Source organism: Manis javanica, chromosome 1, assembly GCF_040802235.1.
Source record: "Manis javanica isolate MJ-LG chromosome 1, MJ_LKY, whole genome shotgun sequence".
NCBI lineage: Eukaryota > Metazoa > Chordata > Mammalia > Pholidota > Manidae > Manis > Manis javanica.
The window spans coordinates 190,320,480-190,347,178 of NC_133156.1; the positions used below are offsets into that span (position 1 = coordinate 190,320,480).

Genomic DNA, 26,699 nt, shown 5'->3' on the forward strand with positions numbered 1-26,699 from the left:
ACACAGAGAGGACAAGTAGTGATTCTACAACATTTTCCTAAGCTGATGGACAATAACTGTAATGTGGTTGTTAGGGGGGACCTGATAAAGGGGAGAGCATAGTAAACATAGTGTTCTTCATGTAAGTGTAGATTAAAGATTAAAAAAAAAAGAAAAGAAAGAAAGAAAGAAAGAAAAGGGGGATTACTCCTTGATAGGATAAAACTATTGGTAAATCAAAGAACAACGCATGCTTTAAATATCCTTAATGTTGATCACTTAAAGGGTGTCAGATGATCAGCTATGGAGGCACTCTTTTCTGATAATATTCCTTTCTCTTAATAAAAAAAAAAAAAAAGCAGTTACTGTGTGCTGACCTCCAATGAGTTCTGCACAGTGGTATAGAGGGCATGTCAAAGTGTGGGCAAAGGGTCTGTTTGTTTCTATGCAGAAGATCAAGGCCTAGCTTGGATACCCAGAAAATGAACTAAGATACGATATGAGGAGGAGCTTCTGGCATCAGCACTCTCTGGAGGGCTCGTGCTGGGGGATGATTATCAAAAAGCCTCCACAGTGATCCAGGTGATGCTGCGGTTGTGGCTGCATCCACCCCACCGTTTCCTGGACTTCTCATAGGAATGAGGAGGGAGATGTCTACGCTGGGATGTGCATACAGTGAGACAATGAATTTAACCGGATCTGTACTGTTGGAACTCAACCAGGAGTTGGGAGGGGTGCAAGTTGTAGCACTCCAAAATCTTATGACTATAGACTATCTACGGTTAAAAGAACATATGGGATGTGAACAGATCCCAGAAATGGGCTGCTTTAATTTGTCTGATTTCTCTCAGACTGTTCAAGTACAGTTGGACAATATCCATCATATCATAGACAAATTTTCACAAATGCCTAGGGTGCCTAAATGGTTTTCTTCGCTTCACTGGAGATGGATGGTAATTATAGATTTGCTTTGTTTATTTATGTTAATATGTGTGTGCAAATTAGTTAGTAGTTTAAAACCTATACATACTTAAGGTACTCTACAAGAAGATTTGTCAAAGAAATAATCAATCCTCCCATGTTTTCTTCCATATGCTACCTCTATAGCTTTTCTTCTTCCTTCCTAATTACAACCCTTAAATAGAATTCGTGCCTCATATCGAAGTTACCGAGTATCATAATTCCTCCAGGTGGTAAAGATACCTCGAGACAAGTGCTGGGCATAGAAGCCACAGGGCATAAATCTGCAAAGAAGTAAAAAGCTAACCTTTGCAAACAATATGGCTTCTCTCTCACTTACCAACTTTACATTTCCCTGTATGGCCCCAGAAGATGACTAGTTAGCCAGAGACAGGTAAGATTCCTCAAGGGAGGAACAACCTAAGACAGGCACAGACGCAGGGGGGTCATCAGGTGAGAATTTGGGGATCAACAGAGGTGAGGCTCAGAACCTCATCCCCCCTGCTTTGAGAGAAATCTTCTGCATCCGTGGATGGTTTATTGCCCTTGTCTAGCTTGGATTAACACATAGTCTACAGGCACATACCTGATCATCTACAATTGTTCTCTTATAACACTAAACTATGTTTTCTACCTTTATCTTGCATCTACCTACCACTTCAGCATTTTATTAAAAATAAAAATAATAATAATAATAAAGGGAGAAATGTGGGATCAACATATAAATCACGTACAAAAATCAAATGAATATTCATATTTGAACTGATTGTTTATAGGTCATAAAGCGTGATCAAAACCAAGAGTTTCTGTGATGACTACCCTTGTACTGTTCACCATGTAAGAACTTGTTCGTTATGCTTCAGAAGATTGGAGACTCATGAGAATTAGGCGTGAGATGGATTAATGATTGTACATTGAGCATTGACCCCCCTATACTGAATTTTATTGTTGTTAACAACCATTTGATCAATAAATATGAGAGATGCCCTCTCAACAAAAAAAAAAAGTCAGAACCATGCTGATGGACTTGCAGAGAAATATGCAAGAACTAAGGAGGAAGAGAATACAGAAATAAAACAATCTCTGGAAGGACTTCAAAGCAGAATGGACGAGATGCAAGAGACCATTAATGGACTAGAAAACAGAGAACAGGAATGCAGACAAGCTGATGCAGAGAGAGATAAAAGGATATCCAGGAATGAAAGAATATTAAGAGAACTGAGTGACCAATCGGGATAGAACAATATCTGCATTATAGGAGTACCAGAAAAAGAAGAGAGAGAAAAGGGATAGAAAGTGTCTTTGAAGAAATAATTGCTGAAAACTTCCCCAAACTAGAGGAGGAAATGGCCTTTCAGACCACAGAGGTACACAGAACTCCCATGATAAGGGTTCCAAGTAGGGCAACACCAAGACACATAATAATTAAAATGGCAAAGATCAAAGACAAGGACAGAGAGAGAGAAAAAAAAGGTCACCTACAAAGGAAAGCCCATCAGGCTATCATCAGACTTCTCAATAGAAACCTTACTGGCCAGAAGAAAATGGCATGATATATTCAATGCAATGAAACAGAAGGGCCTTGAACCAAGGATACTGCATTCAGCATGATTATCATTTAAATATGAAGGAGGGATTAAACAATTCCCAGAGCAGAAAAATTTTAGGGAATTTTCCTCCCACAAACCACCTCCACAGGGCATCTTACAGGGACTGCTCTAGATGGGAGCACTCCTAAGAAGACCACAGAACAAAACACCCAAAATGTGAAGAATGGAGGAGGAGGAATAAGAAGGGAAAGAAATAAAGAATCATCAGACCATGTTTATAATAGCTCAATAAGCAAGTTAAGTTAGACAGTAAAATAGTAAAGAAGCTCACCTTGAACCTTTGGTAGCCACAAACTTAAAACCTGCAATGGCAATAAGTGCATACCTTTCAATAATCACCCTAAATGTAAATGGACTGAATGCACCAATCAAAAGACACAGAGTAATAGAATGGATTACAAAGCAAGACCCATCCATATGCTGCTTACAAGAGACTCACCACAAACCCAAAGACATGCACAGACTTAAAGTCAAGGGATGGAAAAAGATATTTCATGCAAACAACAGAGAGAAAAAAGCAGGTGTTGCAATACTAGTATCAGACAAAATAGACTTCAAAATAAAGAAAGTAACAAAAGATAAAGAAGGACATTACATAATGATAAAGGGCTCAGTCCCACAAGAGGATATAACCATTATAAATATATAGGCACCCAATACAGGAGCACCAACATATGTGAAACAAATACTAACAGAATTAAAGGAGGAAATAGAATGCAATGCATTCATTCTGGGAGACTTCAACACACCACTCACTCCAAAGGACAGATCCAACAGACAGAAAATAAGTAAGGACACAGAGGCACTGAACAACACACTAGAACAGATGGACCTAATAGACATCTACAGAACTCTACATCCAAAAGCAACAGGATACACATTCTTCTCCAGTGCACATGGAACATTCTCCAGAATAGACCACATACTAGGCCACAAAAAGAGCCTCAGTAAATTCCAAAAGATTGAAATCCTACCAACCAACTTTTCAGACCACAAAGGCATAAAACTACAAATAAACTGTACAAAGAAAGCAAAAAGGCTCACAAACACATGGAGGCTTAACAACACACTTCTAAATAATCAATGGATCAATGACCAACTCAAAATGGAGATCCAGCAATATATGGAAACAAACGACAACAACAACACAAAGCCCCAACTACTGTGGGATACAACAAAAGCAGTCTTAAGAGGAAAGTATATAGCAATCCAGGCATATTTAAAGAAGGAAGAACAATTCCAAATGAATGGTCTAATGTCACAATTATCAAAATTGGAAAAAGAAGAACAAAAGAGGCCTAAGGGCCGCAGAAGGAGGGACATAATAAAGATCAGAGAAGAATAAATAAAACTGAGAAGAATAAAACAATAGCAAAAATCAATGAAACCAAGAGCTGGTTCTTCAAGAAAATAAACAAAATAGATAAGTCTCTAGCCAGACTTATTAAGAGGAAAAGAGAGTCTACACAAATCAACAGAATCAGAAATGAGAAAGGAAAAATCATGACGGACCCCACAGAAATACAAAGAAGTATTAGAGAGTACTATGAAAACCTATATGCTAACAAGCTGGGAAACCTAGGAGAAATGGACAACTTCCTAGAAAAATACTACTTTCCAAGACTGACCCAGAAAGAAACAGAAAATCTGAACAGACCAATTACCAGCAACGAAATTGAAGCAGTAATCCAAAAACTACCAAAGAACAAAACCCCCAGGCCAGATGAGTTTACCTCGGAATTTTATCAGACATACAGAGAAGACATAACACCCATTCTCCTTAAAGTTTTCCAAAAAATAGAAGAGGAGGGAATACTCCCAAACTCATTCTATGAAGCCAACATCACCCTAATACCAAAACCAGGCAAGGACCCCACCAAAAAAAGAAAATTACAGACCAATATCCCTGATGAACATAGATGCAAAAATACTCAACAAAATATTAACAAACCAAATTCAAAAACACATCAAAAGGATCATAAACCATGACCAAGTGGGATTCATCCCAGGGATGCAAGGATGGTACAACATTCGAAAATCCATCAACATCATCCACCACATAAACAAAAAGAAAGACAAAAAACCACATGATCATCTCCATAGTTGCTGAAAAAGCATTCAACAAAATTCAACATCCATTCATGATAACAACTCTCAACAAAATGGGTATAGAGGGCAAGTACCTCAACATAATAAAGGCCAATTATGATAAACCCACAGCCAACATCATACTGAACAGCGAGAAGCTGAAAGCTTTTCCTCTGCGATTGGGAATGAGACAGGGATGCCCCTATCCCCACTGTTATTCAACATAGTGCTGGTGGTCCTAGCTATGGCAATTAGACAAAACAAAGAAATACAAGGAATCCAGATTGGTAAAGAAGACTGTCACTATTTGCAGATGACATGATATTGTACATAAAAAACCCTAAAGACTCCACACCGAAACTACTAGAGCTAATGTTGGAATTCAGCAAAGTTGCAGTATAGAAAATTAACACACAGAAATCTGTGGCTTTCCTATACACTAAAAATAAACTAATAGAGAAATCAGGAAGACAATTTCATTCACAATAGCATTAAAAAGAATGAAATATCTAGGAATAAACCTAACCAAGGAAGTGAAAGTCCTATACTCTGAAAACTATAAGACACTCTTAAGAGAAATAAAGAGGTCACTAACAAATGGAAACTCATCCCATGCTCCTGGCGAGGAAGAATTAATAGCATCAAAATGGCCATCCAGCCCAAAGCAATATACAGATTCGATGCAATCCCTATCAAATTACCAACAGCATTCTTCAATGAACTGGAACAAATGGTTCAAAAATTCATATGGAAACACCAAAGACCCCAAATAGCTAAAGCAATCCTGAGAAGGAAGAATAAAGTGGGAGGATCTCACTCCCCAACTTCAAGCTCTACTACAAAGCCACAGTAATCAAGACAATTTGGTACTGGCACAAGAACAGACCCACAGACCAGTGGAACAGAATAGAGAGTCCAGATATTAACCCAAGCATAAATGGTCAATTAACATACAAGGAAGGAGTCACAGATATAGAATGGGGAAATGACAGCCTCTTCAACAGCTGGTGTTGGCAAAACTGGACAACTACATGTAAGACAATGAAACTGGATTACTGTCTAACTCCATATACAAAAGTAAACTCAAAATGGATGAAATACCTGAATGTAATTCATGAAACCATATTCTTAGAAGAAAACATAGGCAAAACTCTCTTGAATATAAACATGAACAACTTCTTCAGGAACATATCTCCACAGGCAAGGCAAACAAAAGCAAAAATGAACAACTGGGACTATATCAAATTAAAAATATTCTGTACAGCAAAGGACACCATCAGTAGAACAAAAAGGCATCCTACAGTACGGGCGAATATATTCATAAATGACATATCTGATAAGGGGTTGACATCCAAAATACATAAAGAGATCACGTGCCTCTACAAACAAAAAGCAAATAAGCCATTTAAAAAATAGGCACAGGATCTGAACAGACACTTCTCCAGAGAAGAAATTCAGATGGCCAACAGACACATAAAAAGATGCTCCACACCACTAATCATCAGAGAAATGCCAATTAAAACCACAATGAGATATCAGCTCACACCAGTTAGGATGGCCAACATCCAAAAGACAAACAACAACAAATATTGGCGAGGATGTGGAGAAAGGGGAACCCTCCCACACTACTGGTGGGCATGTCAATTAGTTCAGCCATTGTGGAAAGCAGTATGGAGTTTCCTCAAAAAACTCAAAATAGAAATACCATTTGACCCAGGAATTACACTCCTAGGAATTTACCCTAAAAATGCAGAAGCCCAGTTTCAAAAAGACATATGCACCCCTATGTTTATCACAAGCACTATTTACAATAGCCAAGAAATGGAAGTAACCTAAGTGTTCAATAGATGAATGGATAAAGAAGATGTAGTATATATACACAATGGAATATTATTCAGCCATAAGAAGAAAACAAATCCTACCATTTGCAACAACATGGATGGAGCTAGAGGGTATTATGCTCAGTGAAATAAGCCAGGTGGAGAAAGACAAGTAATCAAATGATTTCACTCATCTACAGAGTAAAAGAATAAAGCCAAAAGTGAAAGAACAAAACAGCAGCAGAGTCACAGAACCAAAGAATTGACTAAGAGTTACCAAAGGGAAAGGGACTGGGGAGGTTTGGTGGGAAGGGACTGATATGGGAATTAAGGGGCATTACAATTAGCACACTTAATGTAGGTTGGGGGGGGGTCACAGGGAAGGCAGTATAGCACAGAGAAGACAACTAGTGATTGTATAACATCTTACTATGCTGATGGACAGTGAGTGTAATGGGATATGTGGTGAGGACTTGATCATGGGGCAAATCTATTAACCAGTGTTGCTCATGTAATTGTATATTAATGATACCAAAAAAATAATAAAAAAATAAGTTAAATAAATAACTATGTATAGCTAAATTATTACATCAAATATAAGTAGACATTGACTGTTTCACCTCTATTGCTATTTGTTAGCAAGAAAAGAATTTTAATGGACATTCTACATGTGAAAATGCTGATGATGGAGCATAGGGACCAAGGAAGAATAGTCTTATGTTTAGGAATACCTTCTATGGAGGCATATAGAGTAGCCAGCTTCCAGATAAACTGCCCCGAGGTGAAGAAAATGCCCAGAACTAGTTTCTGTACAGTAAAACAGAAAATAATAGCACTTCTTGATGGCTTTCAGGCACATAAATAATATCTATCAATCAGCAGTTTAGCCCATAGTTTAAAATAACCCAGTTCAATAGAGTCTAGTCATGGCCAAAGAGAAACACGCCTGAGCTATTTTCAGCTGTAGCCCCAGCAAGAAGCTCAGAGTGTTACATATATCCAATATTCAAGAGAAACGTATTTTCTTCTAGGTCCAAAGATTAGCACCAACGAGGAAGAACTAGTTCCCTAGAATTAACAACCTACTTTATACCTCACTTACCAAAACGGGAACTTCATTTTTCAAATACAAAGGAAATAGCAGACTCTCTTAAATATATTATACTTCACATGAAACAATTATTATTTCATTATTCTTTTTATGCCTTACTGTTGCCTAAACAGTAAAACTGAAACTTGCTTAAAGCCCTTCTCAAGTTGACTTCTACCTATCTTCTAATTTCCTGTATTTTATGTTATATAAAAATTAAATCAGTCATTGTTTCAAGAACATGACCTCTTCCTGTGTCCTCCATGTTTCTAAATGTAATAAACATTTTTGGGGTCCTCATCTGATCTCTTAGCAACACTGATACTTGTCCATTTTTTCCTCTTTGCAGGCTCATCCTCCTTAATCTTGCCAGGCAATATTGGGAATTCCTCAAAAACTGGCCCAACCCTTACTTTACACCATATTTAAAACTTAACAGGGATCAAAAAACCTAAATGTAAGACCTAAAACTAGAAAATTCTTAGAAGAAAACATAGGGGAAAAGCTTTATGAAATTGGATTTGGTAATGATTTATTGGAAATGACAAAAGCATAGGTGACAAAAGAAAAAGTAGATAAACTGTACTTCATTAAAATTAAAAACCTGCATATATTAAAAGACACTATAAACAGAGTAAAAAGACAATCCAAAGAATGAGAGAAAATATTTGAAAATCACATATCTGGTAAGGGATGAATTGGCAAAATATAAAATCACTCCTACAACTCCACAACAAAAAACCAACCCAATCTAAAAATGGGCAAAGGACTTAAAAAACATTGAGGAAAACAGCTTGGTGGTTCCTCAAAAAATTAAACACCATGCTCATAGCAACATTATTCGTAATAGCCAAAAGGTGAAAACAACCCTGTATCCATCAACGGATGAATGGATAAACAAACCAGGGAATATTACTCAGTCCTAAGATGGAAGGAAATTCTGACATACTACAACATGGGTGAATCTTGAAGACATTATGTTAAAAGGAAGAACCTAGACACAAAAGGATTGTATGATCTTACTTATGATGTACCTAGAGTAATCAAATTCATAAGGACAGAAAGCAGAACGGTGGTTGCCAGGGCCTAAGAGGAGAGGAGAATGGGATATCACTCTTTAATGAGTACCAAGTTTCAGTCAGGGAGGATGAAAAAGTTCGGTAAATAATTCTAGATGGTGGTGATGATTGCATAACAACATGAATGTACTTAATACAGCTGAATTGTATATTTAAAAGTGGTTAAAATGATAAATGTTATATCATGTATATTTTACTACCATTAAAAAAATTATTCCTAGGTCCTTGTCTTTCTTTTTCCAGTCTTCTTCTGTTGGTAACCATATCCATGACCACAATACTGATGACTAAACCAAATTTACATTTCCTACCCAAGCTCATCCTTCTGAGCTTCAGAGTGACCTAAACCTTCACCTGAAAAAAATGAAATCAACTGCTACCATAAAAAACTAGAAAAAGAAGAGCAAATTAAACCCAAAGTAAACAGAAGAAAGGAAATAATAAAAATGAAACAGATCATCAATGAAAACAAACAGAATGATAAAGAGTATCAATGAAACAAAAGCTGGTTCTTTGAAAAGATAAATAAAATTGATAAAGCATTAGAATGATAAAGAAAAAAAGAGAGAAGATACAAATTACCAGTATCTGCAATGACAGATGACATCATTACAGATTCTATAGATATTAAAAGATAATAAAGAAATGTTAAGAGCAATTTTATGTCAATAAATTTGACAACATAAATGATAGACAAATTCCTTGAAACACACAAACTAACAAAGCTCACACAAGAGAAAAATAAAGAACTTGAATGGTCCTATATCTATTAAAGAAAATAATTTTGTAGTTTAAAAGCTCCCCACAAAGAAGTCTCGAAGTCATACAGCTTTATTGGTGAGTAATGCCAAACATCTAAAGAAAAATTAATAACAATTTCACATAATTTCTTCTGAAAAATTGAACAAAATGAACTACTCTTTCAACGAGGCCAGCATTATACTGATACCAGAATCACGCAAAGACTTAAAAAAACACCACAGAACAATAACACTTACCAACACAGACGTAAAAATACTAAATAAAATTTCAGCAAACTGAATCTAACAAAATATTACAGGGACAGTATATCATGGCCAAGTGGAGCTTAGGGCTTAGCCTAAGAATGTAGGGTTGGCTCAATATTCAAAAATCAATGTAGTTCACTACATTAGCAAACTAAAAAAGAAAAACCGTATGATAATCTCAATAGATACAGAAAAAGCATTTGACAAAATCCAACATTTATTCCTGCCGAAAGCTCCAGAAAACTAGGAAAGAAGAAACTTCCTCAACCTGATAAAGAACATTTAACAAAAAAACCTAGAACTAGCATCATACTACAGTGAAAGACAAAATAGTTTTTCCCCTGAGATCACTACATGACAAGGTTTTCCACTCTTGGCATTTCTCTTCATTGTTATACAAGAAGTGTTAGCCAGTGTACTCTGGCAAGAAAATAAATAAAAGATGTACAGATTAGAAAGAAAAGAATTAAACTGTATTTGGTGACAACATGACCATTTATGAGGAAGGTACAATTAATCTATTAAAAAACTACTAGAACTAATTAGTGAGTTTAGCAAAGCTGTAAGATACAAGATAGGTAAATATCAATTGTATCTCTATATACTAGAAATGAATGAACAAAAAGAGGATCTTTTTAAGAACACCATTTATAATATCAAAATTTTAAAGACTTAGGGCTAAAGCTCACAAAAGGTGTGAAAAAAAGATCTATACACTGAAAATTACACCGCAGTTTCAAGAAATTAAATAACATCTAAGTAAGTGGGGAGGTATACCTTCTCCATGGGTCTTAAGATTCAATATAGTCAAGATGTCAAATCCTCCTCAAATTTGCCCATGCATTCAATACAATGTCAAATAAAATCCCAGCAAGATTTTTCATAGAAATTGAAAGCTAATTCTTTTTTTAATGACAGTATCATTAATACACAATCATATGAGCAACATTGTGGTTACTAGATTCCCCCAATTATCAAGTCCCCACCACATACCCCATTACAGTCAATGTCCATCAGCGTAGTAACATGCTATAGAGCCACTACTTGTCTTCTCCTTGCTATACTGCCTTCCCGATGCACCCACCCTACATTATGTGTGCTAATTGTAATGCCCCTTATTCCCCTTTTCCCTCCCTTCCCACTAACCCTCCCCAGTTCCTTTCCCTTTGGCAACTATTAAGTCTGTTCTTGGGTGCTGTGGGTCTGCTGCTGTTTTGTTTGTTCAGTTTTTGCTTTTTGTTGTTATACTCCACAGATGAGTGAAATCATTCGGTACTTGTCTCTCTCCACTTGGCTTATTTCACTGAGCATAATACCCTCTAGCTCCATCCATGTTGTTGCGATGGTAGGATCTGTCTTCTTCTTATGGCTGAATAATATTTCATTGTATATATGTATCACATCTTCTTTATCCATTCATCTACTGATAGGTTGCTTCCATTTCTTGGCTACTGTAAATAGTGCAGCGATAAACATAGGGGTGCATCTGTCTTTTTCAAACTGGAGTGCTGCATTCTTGGGATAAATTCCTAGAAGTGGAATTCCTGGGTCAAATGGTATTTCTATTTTGAGCATTTTCAGGTACCTCCATACTGCTTTCCACAATGGCTGAACTAATTTACATTCCCACCAGCAGTGTGGGAGCGTTCCCCTTTCTCCACATCCTTGCCAACATTTGTTGTTGTCTGTCTTTTGGATGTTGGCCATCCTATCTGGTATAAGGTGATATCTCATTGTGGTTTTAATTTGCATTTCTCTGATGATTAGCGGTGTGGAACATCCTTTCATGTGCCTGTTGGCCATCTGAATTTCTTCTCTGGAGAAGTGTCTGTTCAGATCCTGTGCCCATTTTTTAAATGGCTTATTTGCTTTTCTGTTTGTAGAGGCACGTGATCTCTTTATATATTTTGGATGTCAACCCCTTCTCAGATATGTCATTTATGAATATATTCTCCCATACTGTAGGATGCCTTTTTGTTCTACTGATGGTGTCCTTTGCTGTACAGAAGCTTTTTAATTTGATACAGTCCCAGTTGTTCATTTTTGCTTTTGTTTGCCTTGCCTGTGGAGATATGTTCCTGAAGAAGTTGTTCATGTTTATATTCAAGAGAGTTTTGCCTATGTTTTCTTCTAAGAGTTTTATGGTTTCATGACTTACATTCAGGTCTTTGACAAGCTAATTCTAAAATTCATATGGAAGTGGAATTTTTATGATGCTTCTTTAGAGCATATATCTTCTATATAATAGGAAAACTTTATTAAGATGTTTACCATTTAAAATCAACACACTTAAGATCAATTTTCCAACTTTTTCAGGACATTTACGATACACATTTAATCTCTACATTGAAATGAGGCATTGTATCTTATTTCCTTTATTTACAGATTCTTAAAAAGCAAAATAATTATTATATAAATTTGTTAATAACTTAACATTTGACAGCATTTATTACCTGTATTTGTCTTTACTTCTGTTTTACAAATGTTTAAAACAAGTGTATCTTTATAATAATACTTTCTTCACTCTCTAAATATCACCCACCCTCTTATTATAATACAAGCATAATTGCAGAGAAAACCAAGTACCAAATGATCTCACTCATTTATGGAGTATAACAAAGCAAAAGTGAAAGAACAAAACAGCAGCAGTCTCAGACTCCAAGAAGCGACTACAAGTTACCAAAGAGAAAGGGGATGGGGAGGGCTGGTGGGGAGCAAGGGAGAAGGGGATTATGATCAGCACACATAATGTAGGGGGGACATGGGGAAGGCAGTATAGCACAGAGAATATAAGTAGTGACTCTATAGCCTCTTACTACAGTGATAGACAGTGATTGCAATGGGATATGTGGTGGGGGGGACTTTGTAATATGGGTGAATATAGTAACCACAATGCTGCTCATGTGAAACCTTCATATGATTATATATCAATGATACCTTAATAAAAAAAATAATAGTACAAGCCTAATTATAACCATGCTGTACACAAATTAGTGTCCTAGTTTTTCACTAAAAGATTTGCCAGAAGTTTTATGATCCTCTAAGGTGCTGCACAGTCATTTAAATATAGTTTTATTATTGTAGAATCATGCATATAAGAATAGAAAACACAAGAAGATACTAAATAAAAAGTATTAATCTCTTTTACTGGTTCATTTACTGCCTTTTTACTAAAAGGTATGTGTTCTTTTTTGTGTCCCAACTTTCTTGCCATCCTTGTTGTCCTAATCTCTTTCTCTGTATTATCGTTTCACATTTCCAATGTTTATAATCTTTACACTGTGCTATAACTATAAATAAGTCTTTTGTGTTTTGACTTAGAATTATTTTTAAATCAGAAAACAAATATCTAGGGACTGCAATATCAAATCTATAATTTTCACTTAGACTCAAATAGCATTGGGACATTTAAAGACTTATTGGTAACTGCACACCACTTGAAGCAAAAAAAAGAAAACTCATAAAGAATTAGTAAGAGAGCTGAGAAAGAAGAGGAACATATTTTTTAATTGAATATATAATGTGTTTTTACCTTCTTTCTAAGATTATTTAGTTTCTTCACCATAAGGAATAAAGTTATTCCTACAGTCTTCTTGGACCTTCAAACCTCCTGTTCTAATCTGGAGCACTTGCTTTCTAACAATACCTGCTTTACAGGTAGGTCTCGACCTAGGATTACCATTTTGTTTTGAGTTGGCTGTTGTTCTTGTTTTGACCGGCCATTCCGAGGTTTTATATACTGTTTCTTGGAACCCAGGGCTTTCTATTTCTTAAGTCTTGTTCTGTTGTTTTTGTTTTTGTGTACTGGAGTATATCCTCAAGTAATTCTTTTCAGAAGTAAGAGTGGGTGATTTTATCAATCACGATCCAGTTAGGAAAACAAACTCCACTAGATTATACTAACAGCAGTAATTTAAATACAAAATTGTTTAGACATATGATAATGGACTAAAAGAACAAAAATGATTATTGACATAAGCAGCTACCACTCCTCAGGCTGCAGGAACAAAGGGTAAAAGGTTTTTGTTATCAAAACCTAAATGCTTAGTAAAGAAACCAGTGGGGATAGGGCTCAGTACAAGGGGGTCACTACCCAGATGATGCTGGTGACTCAAAAGTATCAAATGAGGACAGTTATGGTAATATCAAAAGAAGCTAGAGGATGGAACCCATTGTTACTGCTGGGATGAAATGCCACTGCTGGGGGAACACTGATCAGAGTACCAAGAAAACAGGTAAAACATCCTTTCTCTCTTCTTGCCTATCTCCGAATAGTAAGAACTAATCTCAAGCCAGCTAATGTAATTCAGTAAATGTAATATGCACAATTGCAGGCCCAGTATCAGAGTAGAATATAGAAAGGTGTATTTGAAACTGAAAGAATTTTATAGAAGTCTCAGAATTCTTAAGTTAATGCTCAGATGGGTAGAGAATTCTAGATTAAAAATCATTTTTCTTTATACTTTTGAAGTCACTTGCTCCTTTTTCTCCTGTTACCTATTGGAAGTCTAATTCTTGTTACAGTAATTTATATACTTCATTCGATGCTCCTGTTTCACTACCAACGTAGATCAATTTAAAAACAATTTACTCTCTTGTCCTTATTACTAAAATAGTAAATGATTTAGTAACATATATAATAGAAAATATACTTTAAAATAAGAACATATTGTACTATTTTGCAATAGTCTTTTGTTCGTCTAATATTTCATATACTTTTTTTAATCATAGTTCAATATTCTCCCACATTTCAATGGCCACAAAGTATTCCTTCACATGGATGGCAGCACTATCTAACCAATCCTCCAACTGTAGACATTACTATCATTCAAGCTTTTTGTTATTATAAATAACACAAAATAAACTTCCTTATAGATGAAGATTTGCACAAGCCCATGAGTACATTTTTTAGAATAAATTCCTAAAAATAGAATTGTGGGGTCAAAGCACACTTTTAAGGGTTTGAGACATACTGCCAAACCTCCATTGAGAAAGGTCATACTAATTTATATTCCTACAAGGAGAAAGAGCAAAATAATCCCACTATAGCCAATAGAAAGTATTTTCATTCCTTTATAAATATTAAGAGAATTACAAAATCTTACTGAAGTATATAAAACAAATCTAGATAAATGGAAAGGTATATTATGTTCTTTAAGTCTGCCACTTTTGACATTATGGCAGACTTAACCCACAGGACCTTTCCACTGCAAAACAAATAGATTCTGAAACATACAGTTTTAAACATATTGCTGGGCTCCCTAAATGCAGGGGAATTCTCTTAAGGACCACACTCCAACAATCCCCCAACCACTTAAAAACAGGAATAAAAGCAAGGGGCACAAACCATGTATCTAGTTAATAATGGAAGCTAGGAGCTCTGATCTATGAATGAACTAGAAGAAAAGTCATGTGTTAACGGCAAATGTCAGCATCAGCACTGAGATACTAATGTTGAGGCCAGAAGCAAAGCGGTAGAGCTGAAATTATGCTTCCACACCGAACCTGGCTCTCTTAAAGACAGCTAGGTGGGCCCAACTCAGTAGCACTGCCAGAACCAAGAACAAATCTTAGGAGAAAAGAATCCTTAACTTAGGTCTTAGGAGTCCCACAGATCAAAGGAAAAAAATACAAGTTCACACTTAAAGATTAGTAAACAATTGAGGTGGCAAGATAAATTTAGATACCTACCCCAAAGAACAATAAATTTAAAGTGTCCATATATATTTTTAAAAGCACATAGGACATTCAATTAAATTGCATAGGTGTATATGCATAATGAGTTAAAACCAAGAATGATCACCACAAAGTTAATGGTGATTATTATCAGGTGATTTAAAATTTCTCCTTATACTTTTTTTTCTTATACTTTTATATAATATTTGATTGTTTATAATAAGTACATATTATTTGTGTAATCATAAAAAATTAAAGCTACTTCCATTATAAGGGGGAAAATATTTCAGTGGTATTACTAACCCCTTTTATATCCTCTTTTATGAAAAACTTACTCATGTCCTTTGCCTGCTTTTCTACTAGCATGAAAATCTTTCTTATTGATATATTTCCCCCAATATATTAATTGCCTTTCAATTTTCTTTATAGTATTAATATTAAAAATCTTTAAATTATAACTATTCCAATATATTGATATTTTTCCTTTATGATTTCTACTTTGATGAGTTTTTAACTTCAATCTCTCTTTTCCTTCTCCATCTAATACTTAACATCATAGAAAAGGAAGCAAGAATATTGAAGATTTTAGAAAAGTAGAAAAATAGTTCATAATGTTTTCCACTGTTGATCTCTGCTAGACCATTTGTTTCTCCATGTTCAGTTCCTACTCATTTGTGTTCAGTAACTACATGCTGACCAATTATCTTTGTGGACCTAAAATGCTCACATGCTGTACATATGAAGTGAATTTACTTTTGCATTTATAAAGCAATGCAAGCACCACTAAATTAATCTGGACTGGTAACACTGTTCTCACAGACAAATTAATTAATCAGGCATCCTTATAAATGGTATCACAGTTAAGCAGGAAGTTAGGGTAAAAATCATCAGAAGGCTAGACTTCTACTTCTGGGAAGACAGAGCAGACATAATGCTCCGTATTCCTCCTACTAAGTACAATTAAAAACACTGGATATTATATATAAAGCAAACATAAGAAGACTTGGAAGGGATGGAGAAAAGGCAAACCAGCTAGTGAAATCAGCCTCAAATACCCCAGACTTGGAAGTGAAGAAACCAGCAACCCCAAAATACTAATGGGTTCACACATAAAAAGCCCCAAATGAAGTTAAATTACAAGAAAATGTAGTGAAGCAAGACTAAAAGCTTTTAGAAAATAACCATTCTACATCAGCTGAATACTAAAGAAAATCTGTGATCCCATCCCTACCTATGCCAACAAAGGCCAAGTCAGATACTTAGACTTCCACCTTCCTGAGACTACAACAAGGAGCCCACTGAGGTGGTATCAAAGGCGGCCAAGTAGACAGCCAGGATTTTCAACTCTGCAAGACAGTATCAAGGCTTCAACTACCTGCAGAATCAGTGGAGACCATATGAGGAACCTGACTCTCACCCACATCGGGCAATAATGAGGTTCTCTACTGACATTCACTGACACTAGAGTGGGGCAGGGGGGTTTCTCATTGCTACTGGGTAGTGCTGAGAATTCTCAATACTACTGTGTGATATATGAAAGTTCTAAGTCTCGGCCTCCTCTGACACTAAACCAGTGAGGAGTGTGTAGAAAGGGCACAATACTGCTGGGTGGGGGTGATAAACTATGTGTACATAATGTAATAACTAGAGAAACCACTAAGAAAAGCTGTAACAAAAAGATACACTCAAAAACAGATAAATTAAAATGGAATTCTAAAAATTGTTCAAGAAACCAACAGTAAAGAAGGGAAAAGAAAACAGAGAAATGAAAAACAGAAAACAAAAACTAAAATGGCAGACATCAGCTTTAACAAATCAATACTTGCATTAAATGGAAATGGTTTAAATACAAAAATTAAAAGATAGATATTGGCAGAGTGGATTAAACCCACCTATCAGCTGTCTACAAGAAACTCATTTCAAATATAACAATATAAACTGAAAGCAAAATGATGGATCAAGATTTATAAAGCAAACATTAACCAAAGGAACAACTATAGCACAGAAAATTACCATAGAGAAGGATATTAAACAAAATTAAACAATTAAAAAGTAAACCCACTTAAGAGACCTACAATATCAAATGTGTATACACCAAAACACTAAGCTGCTAAATATGTGAGACAAAAACTGATAGAAGTGAAAAGAAAAACAGATAAACCTACAATTTTATTAGACATATCAATATCCCTTTCTCAACAATTGATAGAATATCTAGACAGAAAATCAGCAAGGGTATAGAACTCAACAATGCCATCAACTAACAAGATCTAACCAATATTTATAGATTACTCCACCCAACAGAACAGAATACACAATCTTCCAAGTACTCACAGAATGCACACAAATATAGGCCACATTCAGAGCCATAACACAAACCTCAACAAATCTAAAATAATTCAAATCATACAGTATGTTCTCTCTGATCACAATAAAATTAAAGTAGAAATCAATAAAAGAAAAATAACATGGCAATCTCCACACCCGGAAACTAAACAACACACTTGTAAGTAATACCTGAGTCAAAGAGGAAGTCTCAAGGGAAATCAGAAGATACACATAACTGAATAAAAAGGAAAATACAATATATCAAAATTAGTGGGGCACAGCTAAAACAGTACTAAGAATTTTACAGCACTACACGCATACATTAGAAAAGAAGAAAAGCCTCAAATCAACAATCTAAACTTCCCCATTAACAACCTGGAAAAAGTAGAGCAAAATTAATTAAAAGCAAGCAGAAACAAGGGAAGAAAAAGCAGAAATCAGTGAATTGAAAACAGAAAAGCAGTAGAGAAAAATCAATGAAACAAAGCCCTAGTTCTTTAAAAAGATCACTGGAATTGACAGACTTGTAGCATGACTGACAAAGAAAAAAAGAAAAAGGATACATATTACCAAGTCAGAAATGTAGCCAGGGATTATCACTACAGATCCTGCAAATATGACAAAAACAACCCTACACACATAAATTTGACAACTTCAATGAAATGGACCACTTTCTCAAAAATACAAATTCCACAACTCAACCAATATGAAATAGGTAATAGCCCTAATAACTAGTTAGGAAACTGAATTCATAACACAAAAACTCTCCAAAAAGAAATCTTCAATCTTCAAAACTCCTTCTCAATGAAGAATTCTATGAAACATTTAAAGAATAAACAGCAGTTCTACACAACCTCTTCCAGAAAAGAAAAGATACTTCCCAACTCATTTATGAAAATATTACAAATACCAAAACCAGACAAAGATAGAAACTACAGACCAATGTCCCCCCTTAAATATTCATTAACAAAATAGTATCAAATGTAATTCAGCAATATATAAAAGGAATTTACACCACAAAGTGAAGTTTATTCCAGGATAGTCAGGCTATCTAAGTATTTGAAAATCAATCAATGTAATCTACCGTGTTAACAGGCAAAAGAAGAATTACATGATCATCTTGATCAATACGAAAAAGTATTTGACAAAATTTAACATCCATTCATTAAACAGGAATAGAGTAGAACCTCATTAACTTTATAAAAGCATCTACAAAAAACCCAACACTAACATTATACTTACTGGTGAAAGACTGAACACTTCCACTCCAAAACTGACAACTACTTTCACCACTCCTATTCAACAAAGTTGCTGGCAGTCCTACAGACTGCAATATGCCAAGATGCAGGCATAAAAAGCAAACAGATTGGAATGGAAAAAGCAAAAACTGTCCCTCTTTGCAAATGACATGATTGTCTACAAAAAAAATATTAAAAAGTAGAACGAATTTACAAAAAACACTCCTAGAATTAATCACTGACTTTAGCAAGGTCACAGGATACAAAATAAACATACAAATGCCAACTGTATTTCTAAACACACAAAAATCAAAGATACAGTATCACTTGTAACTGCTAAAAAAAAAGAAATTCTTAGGAATAAATCTAAGAAAATATTTCATGGGCTTGTTTATTGAAATGCTGATGAAAGAAATCAAAGACGAACCAAATAAATGAAGAGACACAACTTGTTCATGGACTGGAAGACTCAGTAACTGTGTTTCAACAGGTGAATGGTTTATTTTAAAATAAAGTTTGGAGAAAAAAACATCAAATATTGTTACTATCTAACTTTTTAAACAATTCAATCAGTTTAGAGAGATGAATAAAGGGATTAAAGAAGTCATAACAGGACAAACACAGTACATACCCAAGAGACTGCAAAAGGTATCAATTTCTATTTCTGTATTCATTTACTAACAAGGAGGATATTACCCCAGTGAAGAACTCCAGGAGATGAAAATGTTTTAAAATCATAAAGAAAAGTACATTATTACTTATTATGATAAGATACAAACTTAGTTCATGTGGTAGCTGCTTATGCTTTAACAGATTGTTGAGGACGTTTGTTTGTTTTGTTTTTGATTCAAACTTCCACCTCAGACTGACCTTTCTACCAATGAACTTCCTTCCACTGGACCAGGATCTACAATTTTCTGAACGTTGTAACTACATAGAAACTAAAATGATAAACAATTTGAAGCCAGAATGACTTTAATCTGTGAAAAATAAGTATTAAAAGCATTAGCATATTATTCCAAGCAAATAAAATATGCAAGTGCTCCCAATAAAAGTTACAATTGATACCACAGCTACTATCACTTACCTTCTCATATCAAAAGCAGTATTTAACATGTTGCCTTTTAAAATATTAGCTGTCTTAAAGTCTTAACTTATATCAAAACTGCAGTTATAAATAAAAGTGTAGGTTTTTAAAAATTGAAGAGTTTAACTAAAAGCTTTGACAGTCTAGAGATTCCAATAAATCAGCAGTTTTTGAATTACAGTAAGGTAAAGGAAAATGACCTATCATTTTCTTTCAAGAAAGAGGGGAGGGAGTCATATCTCCTATGTCAAAATCCTTGACAAGGTCAGACAATGGAGTGAGTGAAGACTAATTTTCAAGTCTCTGTCCCTTCCATGTAACCAACCGTTGTACAGCCTCTTCAATTACTACCTTAATTTCTCCCAGCTTGCTCACAGCAAGCCATGATTTACCTTTTATCTCACAAAGGTCTTTAAGTTTGGAACCTTACCAAACCTTCGCCAATCCTCCTTCCTCTTCATAAAGCAGTGGGCTTCAAAAGTCACAATAAACAGAATTTTTTAGAGCTGTAACTTAGTTTGGAAATCTTGTATGATCTTTTAATTTTATAGATGTGTTCACCTGGACAGCAACAGGGCCAGACTAAAACAAGGGCTCCTGACTTAAATCTTCCTTCATTTTGCAAGCCCAGCTTACTTAAGGAATTAAGTACTGAGTTGCATGTTGCAGGCCGCCTTTGTCATTTTACTGAATCCCAAAATCTCAGATGTGGAAAGAATTTCAAATATCATCTTAATAGTCTAAACACCTACTTAGCCTAGCTAAATGAATCCACTCTACATTATGCCTGCCAAGTACCCAGATCTTCTAGCAGTAAGGAAACCACTAGCTCCATGCAGACTGCCCAGTCTGCTTTCAGGCAACCCGGTAATTCTTCTCTACGCTGTTTAATTTCTTTTATCCTAATTCTGCCTGTTGGTGACAGGAAGAATATACCTACTTCCATTTCCAAGAACAGCCTTTCAGATACTTCAAACAGCCACTCAACTCCTAGAGTATTTTCTCTCCCCTAAGCTAAACATCCTCAACTCCTTAAAATTTTAACCTCTCCTCGTCACATTTCTCAGAACACATCCCAACTTGCTTATAATCATTTAAAGTAGAATGCCCAAAACTGAGGATAACACTCCAAAATGTGGTCTAACTAGAGAACCATTAACCCCCTTTGTTAAAGACCTCTGCTAATGCAGCTTAAGTACACATTTGTTTGTTTTGCTTTGCTGGTTATTTTTTTTTCGACAGCCACATCACATCTAACTCAGAGTAAGCTTACCACTGACGAAAATCTTTTACTTACATGTTAAGCCGAATCTCTTCCATTAGACACTAACATGGCAGGAATCTTTTAGACTCAAGTGCACAGCTTTAAATTCATCCCATTCAATGTAATCTTGTTAAATTCAGCCCATGATTCCAGCCAATTGATATCTTTTGAAATAGTGGTCCTTGATTCATGTACCTACTATCATCACAGCTCATCATGATCTGCAAATTTGAATATATGCCTTCTATACTGCACACAAGTAAAGTAACTGAAAAAAATCAACAGAATAGAGATATGTACCTAGTCCTGTGGCAAGGCTTACAAATATCTCTTTGGACCTAAACAGTGAATCATCCAGCCCAGCACATATTGCTTCCATCTTGACAGTATCACTGTGAAACTTAGCAAACCCTTTACTGAATTACAACTGTGGTATGTTTATCAAATTTACTTCATTTCTCAAAGAAGCAGATCTGTCAAAAAATCAAATAAGATTAGTTTAACATGACTTTATCTCAGTGATCCCATACTTGCCTCTTTCATAATCAACTGCTTATAAATAAACAATTGTTTGTCATATGCTTTATAATCTTAATCATCCTAAGGCTACATGCTAAATTTAGTTTATAGATTGAAGAAAAACAAACAAAAATTACTCTTGTCCATCTAAACTCTTCTTCTCTAGATCTCTCCTGATCCTGTTGGTTCTTAAAAAAAAAAAACTGGAAATATATATATTTATTTTCCTGCCTTTGAAGTTTCTTAATTAAAAAGTCTTAGTGGAGTAATATTTTTCTAGTTAGTTCCACCTTTCATATGCTTCTTATTACCTTTTTCCCTGCTTACAAAATTATGTTTTAAAGCTGGAAATTTTTATAGCCCTCAGTATGGTACCAACTTGGAATTACAGTGGTATATTTTACCCAGAATACAGTTATTCTTTTCAATATTTACCTAGCTTGCATTATGAGTAGGTTATCTTAATTCTGGGTGCTAATACAGAGTATCTCAAAATCTGATTGTTTATATAGGCAAATACCATATTTATTTGTTTTCAATAAAAATATCAATTTTGTTAACAATAAAAGTATACCTGATTTCTGTCTTACTATCTCTGAACACACATATAAAGAATGGATAATACCCCATGCTGGCCCAACTGGATATTTATTATGAGAAAAAATGAACTTCAATCTTTACCTCACATCATCCATAAATATTAACAGGATACAAAAGTAACAATCAAAAGAGAAAATATTAATATATTGGATTTTATCAAAATTAAAAATTGTTCTTAAAAAATATTATGACATGAAAAAGAAAGATACAAAATTGGAAAAAATATTTGTAGTGCTTTTATCTGCCAGCATGTTGGTATTTGCAATATGTAAATATTTTTTACAAATTCATAATAATGCAAACTATCCAATTTTTTCATAATGGGTAGAAGATTTGAATGGACTATTCTGTCGGGGAGGAAAATTTTTCCTCTACCTTTCAAGAAGGCTCTTTAACTGGTCTAAGAATTAAACTGACATGAAACAGATTAACAGGAGATAATTAAATCTAATTAAGTACCCTACAGAGATTCCAAAGACAGGGATAATCAGGTATATGTCATCCTGAACTAAGGAGTAGGTAAGGGTCTGGTACTTGAAAGGGAAGGAAAGCAATTAACAGGAAGATAAAAAAGAGTAAATGTTTCGTAAACAAATGTTTGCTGCCACAGAGCAACAAGAAATTTAAAAAAACAGACTTTGCTAAATTCTCCCCTATGACACCTAGGTTATCTATAAAGTGGTTATCTGTGGTGATAGGTCCCTTCCTATAGCAGGCAGGTCCTCCATCTAAATTCTTTTAGGCAGTTAGGAGTAAAGTCAGTTTCTTTGAGTCTTTGGGCCTTGACTGTTTTCAACTCAAATGTAAATCTGCATGCCCAAGTGGCCTATCTTGGGATGGCCTGCTCTTTGCCATTACAGCTCAAAGAAAAGATATGCAAATGGCAATAAGCACATGAAAAGATACTCAACAGCACTGAAAAATGCAAATTAAAAGCAAAATAAGATATCACAACACACTTACCAAAACAGCTAAAATTTTGATTAAAGATTCTGATACATAAGTTATTACAGACCATCTTAATACCAAATAGGAGGCAAATTTAAAAACTTAAAATTACTTTCCATTGACATTTCTAAGAAAACAAACCTGACTGTGAAGTTCAATATTAAAATAACATATTCATATCTAACAATTTTCTTAAAATATCAATTAAATGTGACCTAACTTATCTACTCATTTAAATGTAATTAGGAGCATCCCAGGCAACTGGGCAAACTTAGCAGAGTTTTTCTCCTTCTTACCTCTACAAATTAACTATTTAAGACCTTAACCAATTTTTTAGTAAGTACTGAAAAATTGAATAATTCAAAATTAAAGTTAAAATAAACTGAATCTAAATTAGTGTGTGAAAACAATCTTTATTAAGTGCCACTCTACATTCCAGGTACATGCTTGATTAGTAAAATCATTTTCTAAAAACTTTAAAGTCAAACTACTCCAAGGGAAAATCCAGGGGCAAATATCTTTGAAACCGAAATCAGTCAAAGGAGAAATGGAGTGGGAGAAACCCGCTTATTGCTTACAAGAAGTTGTCCACTTATGCTCTCCCATGTCCCTCACAACCTGGCTGCAGAAGAGAACCCACCCAACCTCTCCAGTCCAGATATGCCCTCCCTTGCCCTTGTAATTACCTATTATATGGAGATGGACTACTACTCTCCACCCCTTGGAAAAACCTATTGATATGGAGATGCACTAAGGCCAGGTGAGAGATTCCGGAAATATTGCAATTTTACCCACACTACTTAGAAGAATAATGCACATAAAAGCATTAAATATTGGAACCCAAATCCCATTGTGCTAAATATATTAAAACTTTCCCCAAAAAAACACAGTTGCTGGGTCACATTCTTCTCTTCTCTTAACCATCCTTTTCACCCTTTTTTTTATGATAGACATTTTAATTATACAAATTATAAAAAACAAAGAAGGGAGAAGGTCCTCAAATTAAACACCAAAATTGTTTAATGTGAAAGTGAAGCTACATATAGTCTTTGGATCCAATGAAATTTCTCTGACATTTATAGCATAATCCAGTTTCTTTCAAGCAAATTTGTTTTCACTAATATACTTGATCCACGTGGAAAGTTTATGTCCCAATGGAGACCTCATTACCAAATTTCAAGCAGAAGGAATCATTCTAAAATAAAGTAAGTTTCTGTGTGAAATAGGAAAATCAGGATTTTGTTCCTACAATAAGTGTATAATAACTCAGAAATAATAATTAAATAATTTGACAAATTAGGGCATTGTGGGTAAAATTGTAATATTTCTAGTATCTCTCACCTGGCTTTAGTGCATCTGCATATCAGTAAGTGTTTCCAAGGGGTGGAGAAAGTAGTCCATCTATGTATCAATAGGTAATTACAAGGGTGTGGAAGAGTGGAGAGGTTGGGTGGAGCTCTCTTCTGCTGCAGCCTGTTCAACAGAGAACAGAATGACCGCTTGTAAGAAAAAAGCGGGTTTCTTAACTTTATTTCTCCCTTTGACTGATTTGTTTCAAAGGTATTTTTGCCCCAGGATTTTCTCCCCAGAGTTACAGGCCTCAAGTACAATTTTAAATTGAGGATCCTAAGTGGCACGGAGGTTTACTATGAGATATCTAACATAGGACTGGTAGTGATTATCTTTTTTCAGTAAAGATGCTACTAAAGTTGTCTGGCTCTATTTCACATAGATGAATTCCCCCTATTAAATGTATCTAGCTTCCACATATCTATAAGTTCTCTCAAATATCTCAAAAAGAATCAGGAATAGGAATGCCACACCATAAACCCAATCTTTTTAGCAGAACAAACAATTCAAAGTCTATACACAATTAAGACTGAAAAGGATCACCAACAGGGAAAGTGAAGTGTAGTGAGGAGAATACAGAAAAGCTCTGCACTACCTCTTCAACTTTTCTGTAAGTCTAAAATTATTCCAACAAAAAAAACACTCCATAAAAAAGAGAATTAGAAGGAATTGTAAGAGTAAAAGGCTTTTAAGTCTGAAAACTAAAAAAATAGGGCAAACATATCAACAGAAAAAAAACTAGTCTCCAGTCAGTAAATAGATAATAATGCACAGATGAGCTATAAGAAAGGAAAGGCAACAAGCTAACAAATTAAAGAAAAATATTAAATTCTCAAACAAAGATAAAATTAAAACAAGATGAAACCATTGTTTACATATCAAATTAGCAATTTAAAAAAGTACTTGCAATATAACGAGTTATAAGAAATACATATCTGGTCATTCATATGACCAGATACGTATTTTCCAGGTATATTTAGTCTTCACCCACAGTTCCTGAAAACACTGCAGAGTCTTAAAGGTGTTTTGTCATGTTAATAAAAGACTTCTGGACTCCCACCCAAGAGCAGGGACTGGAGGCTGAATCAGCCAATGGCCAATAATTTAGTCAATCATGACTATGCACTGAAGCCCTCACAAAAACCCCTGAGAGAGCTTAATACTCTCTGCGCTGCTCTGTTGGATACTGCTTCTCAGTTGGGAAAGCTTCTATGCTTGGGGAACCAAAATGCCTCCATGTGCCACTGAGCCAGGTCCCATGTACCACAAGGACAGAAACTCCTTTATTTGGGACCTTGGCCTATGTCTCTCTTCATCTGGCTGTTAACTTGTATCCTTTAAGGTATCCTTTATTAAACTGGTAAATGTTAAGTGTTTTCCTGATTCTGCGAGCTGCTCTAGCAAATTAATCGAAACCAAGCAGGAAGTGGTTAGAACCTCCAATCTATAGCTGGTACGTCAGAAGTACAGGTAAACAGCCTGGGGCTTGCGACTGGCATCTGCAGTGGAAGGTGGAGGGCAGTCTTGTAGGACGGAACCTTTAACCTAGGGAATCTGGTGCTGTCTCAGGTCAGAAAGTGTCAGAATTGAGTTGAATTCTTGGATACTCTGCTTGGTGTTAAGTGTGGCAGAACCCCTCCCACATACTTATATGCATTGGAATCAGGTCCGGGAACCTGAATGGAGTTCTACTACTATTATTTCTGTGTATAACATTGCTATTGTTATATATATATGTAGGAAAAGAAAGCACCCTTGCAGTACTTATCAAGTAAAAAAAGAGAGGACACAAACAAAATCAACAATGATAAATAGTTACAACTGACACCACAGAAATACAAAGAATGAATAGGGAATTATATGAAAAATAAATTGGACAACGTTACACCTTCCAAGACTAATCCAGGAAGAAGCAGAAAGTTTGATCAGATCAATTATCAGTAATGAAATTGAACTAGTAACTAAAAACATCACAACAAATAAAAGTCCAGTTCCACATGGCTTCACAACTGAATTCTACCAAAGGCCAGCATCATTCTAATACCAAAACAAGACA

At 35.1% G+C, this 26,699-nt stretch overlaps 1 protein-coding gene across 10 annotated transcripts in view; it reads right to left on the reverse strand.

Moving 5' to 3' along the window:
- EHBP1 (EH domain binding protein 1) overlaps positions 1-26,699 on the reverse strand; it is a 433,785-nt gene that overhangs the window by 383,662 nt on the left and 23,424 nt on the right. For 4 of the 10 annotated variants that reach the window (XM_073212603.1, XM_073212598.1, XM_073212613.1 and 1 more), the window contains exon 3: positions 24,635-24,766. The exons of the other annotated variants lie outside the window; for them this stretch is intronic. In XM_073212603.1, the coding sequence (XP_073068704.1) occupies positions 24,635-24,766 (132 nt within the window). The remainder of the gene's footprint in view (positions 1-24,634; positions 24,767-26,699) is intronic. 10 annotated transcript variants of the gene reach the window in all.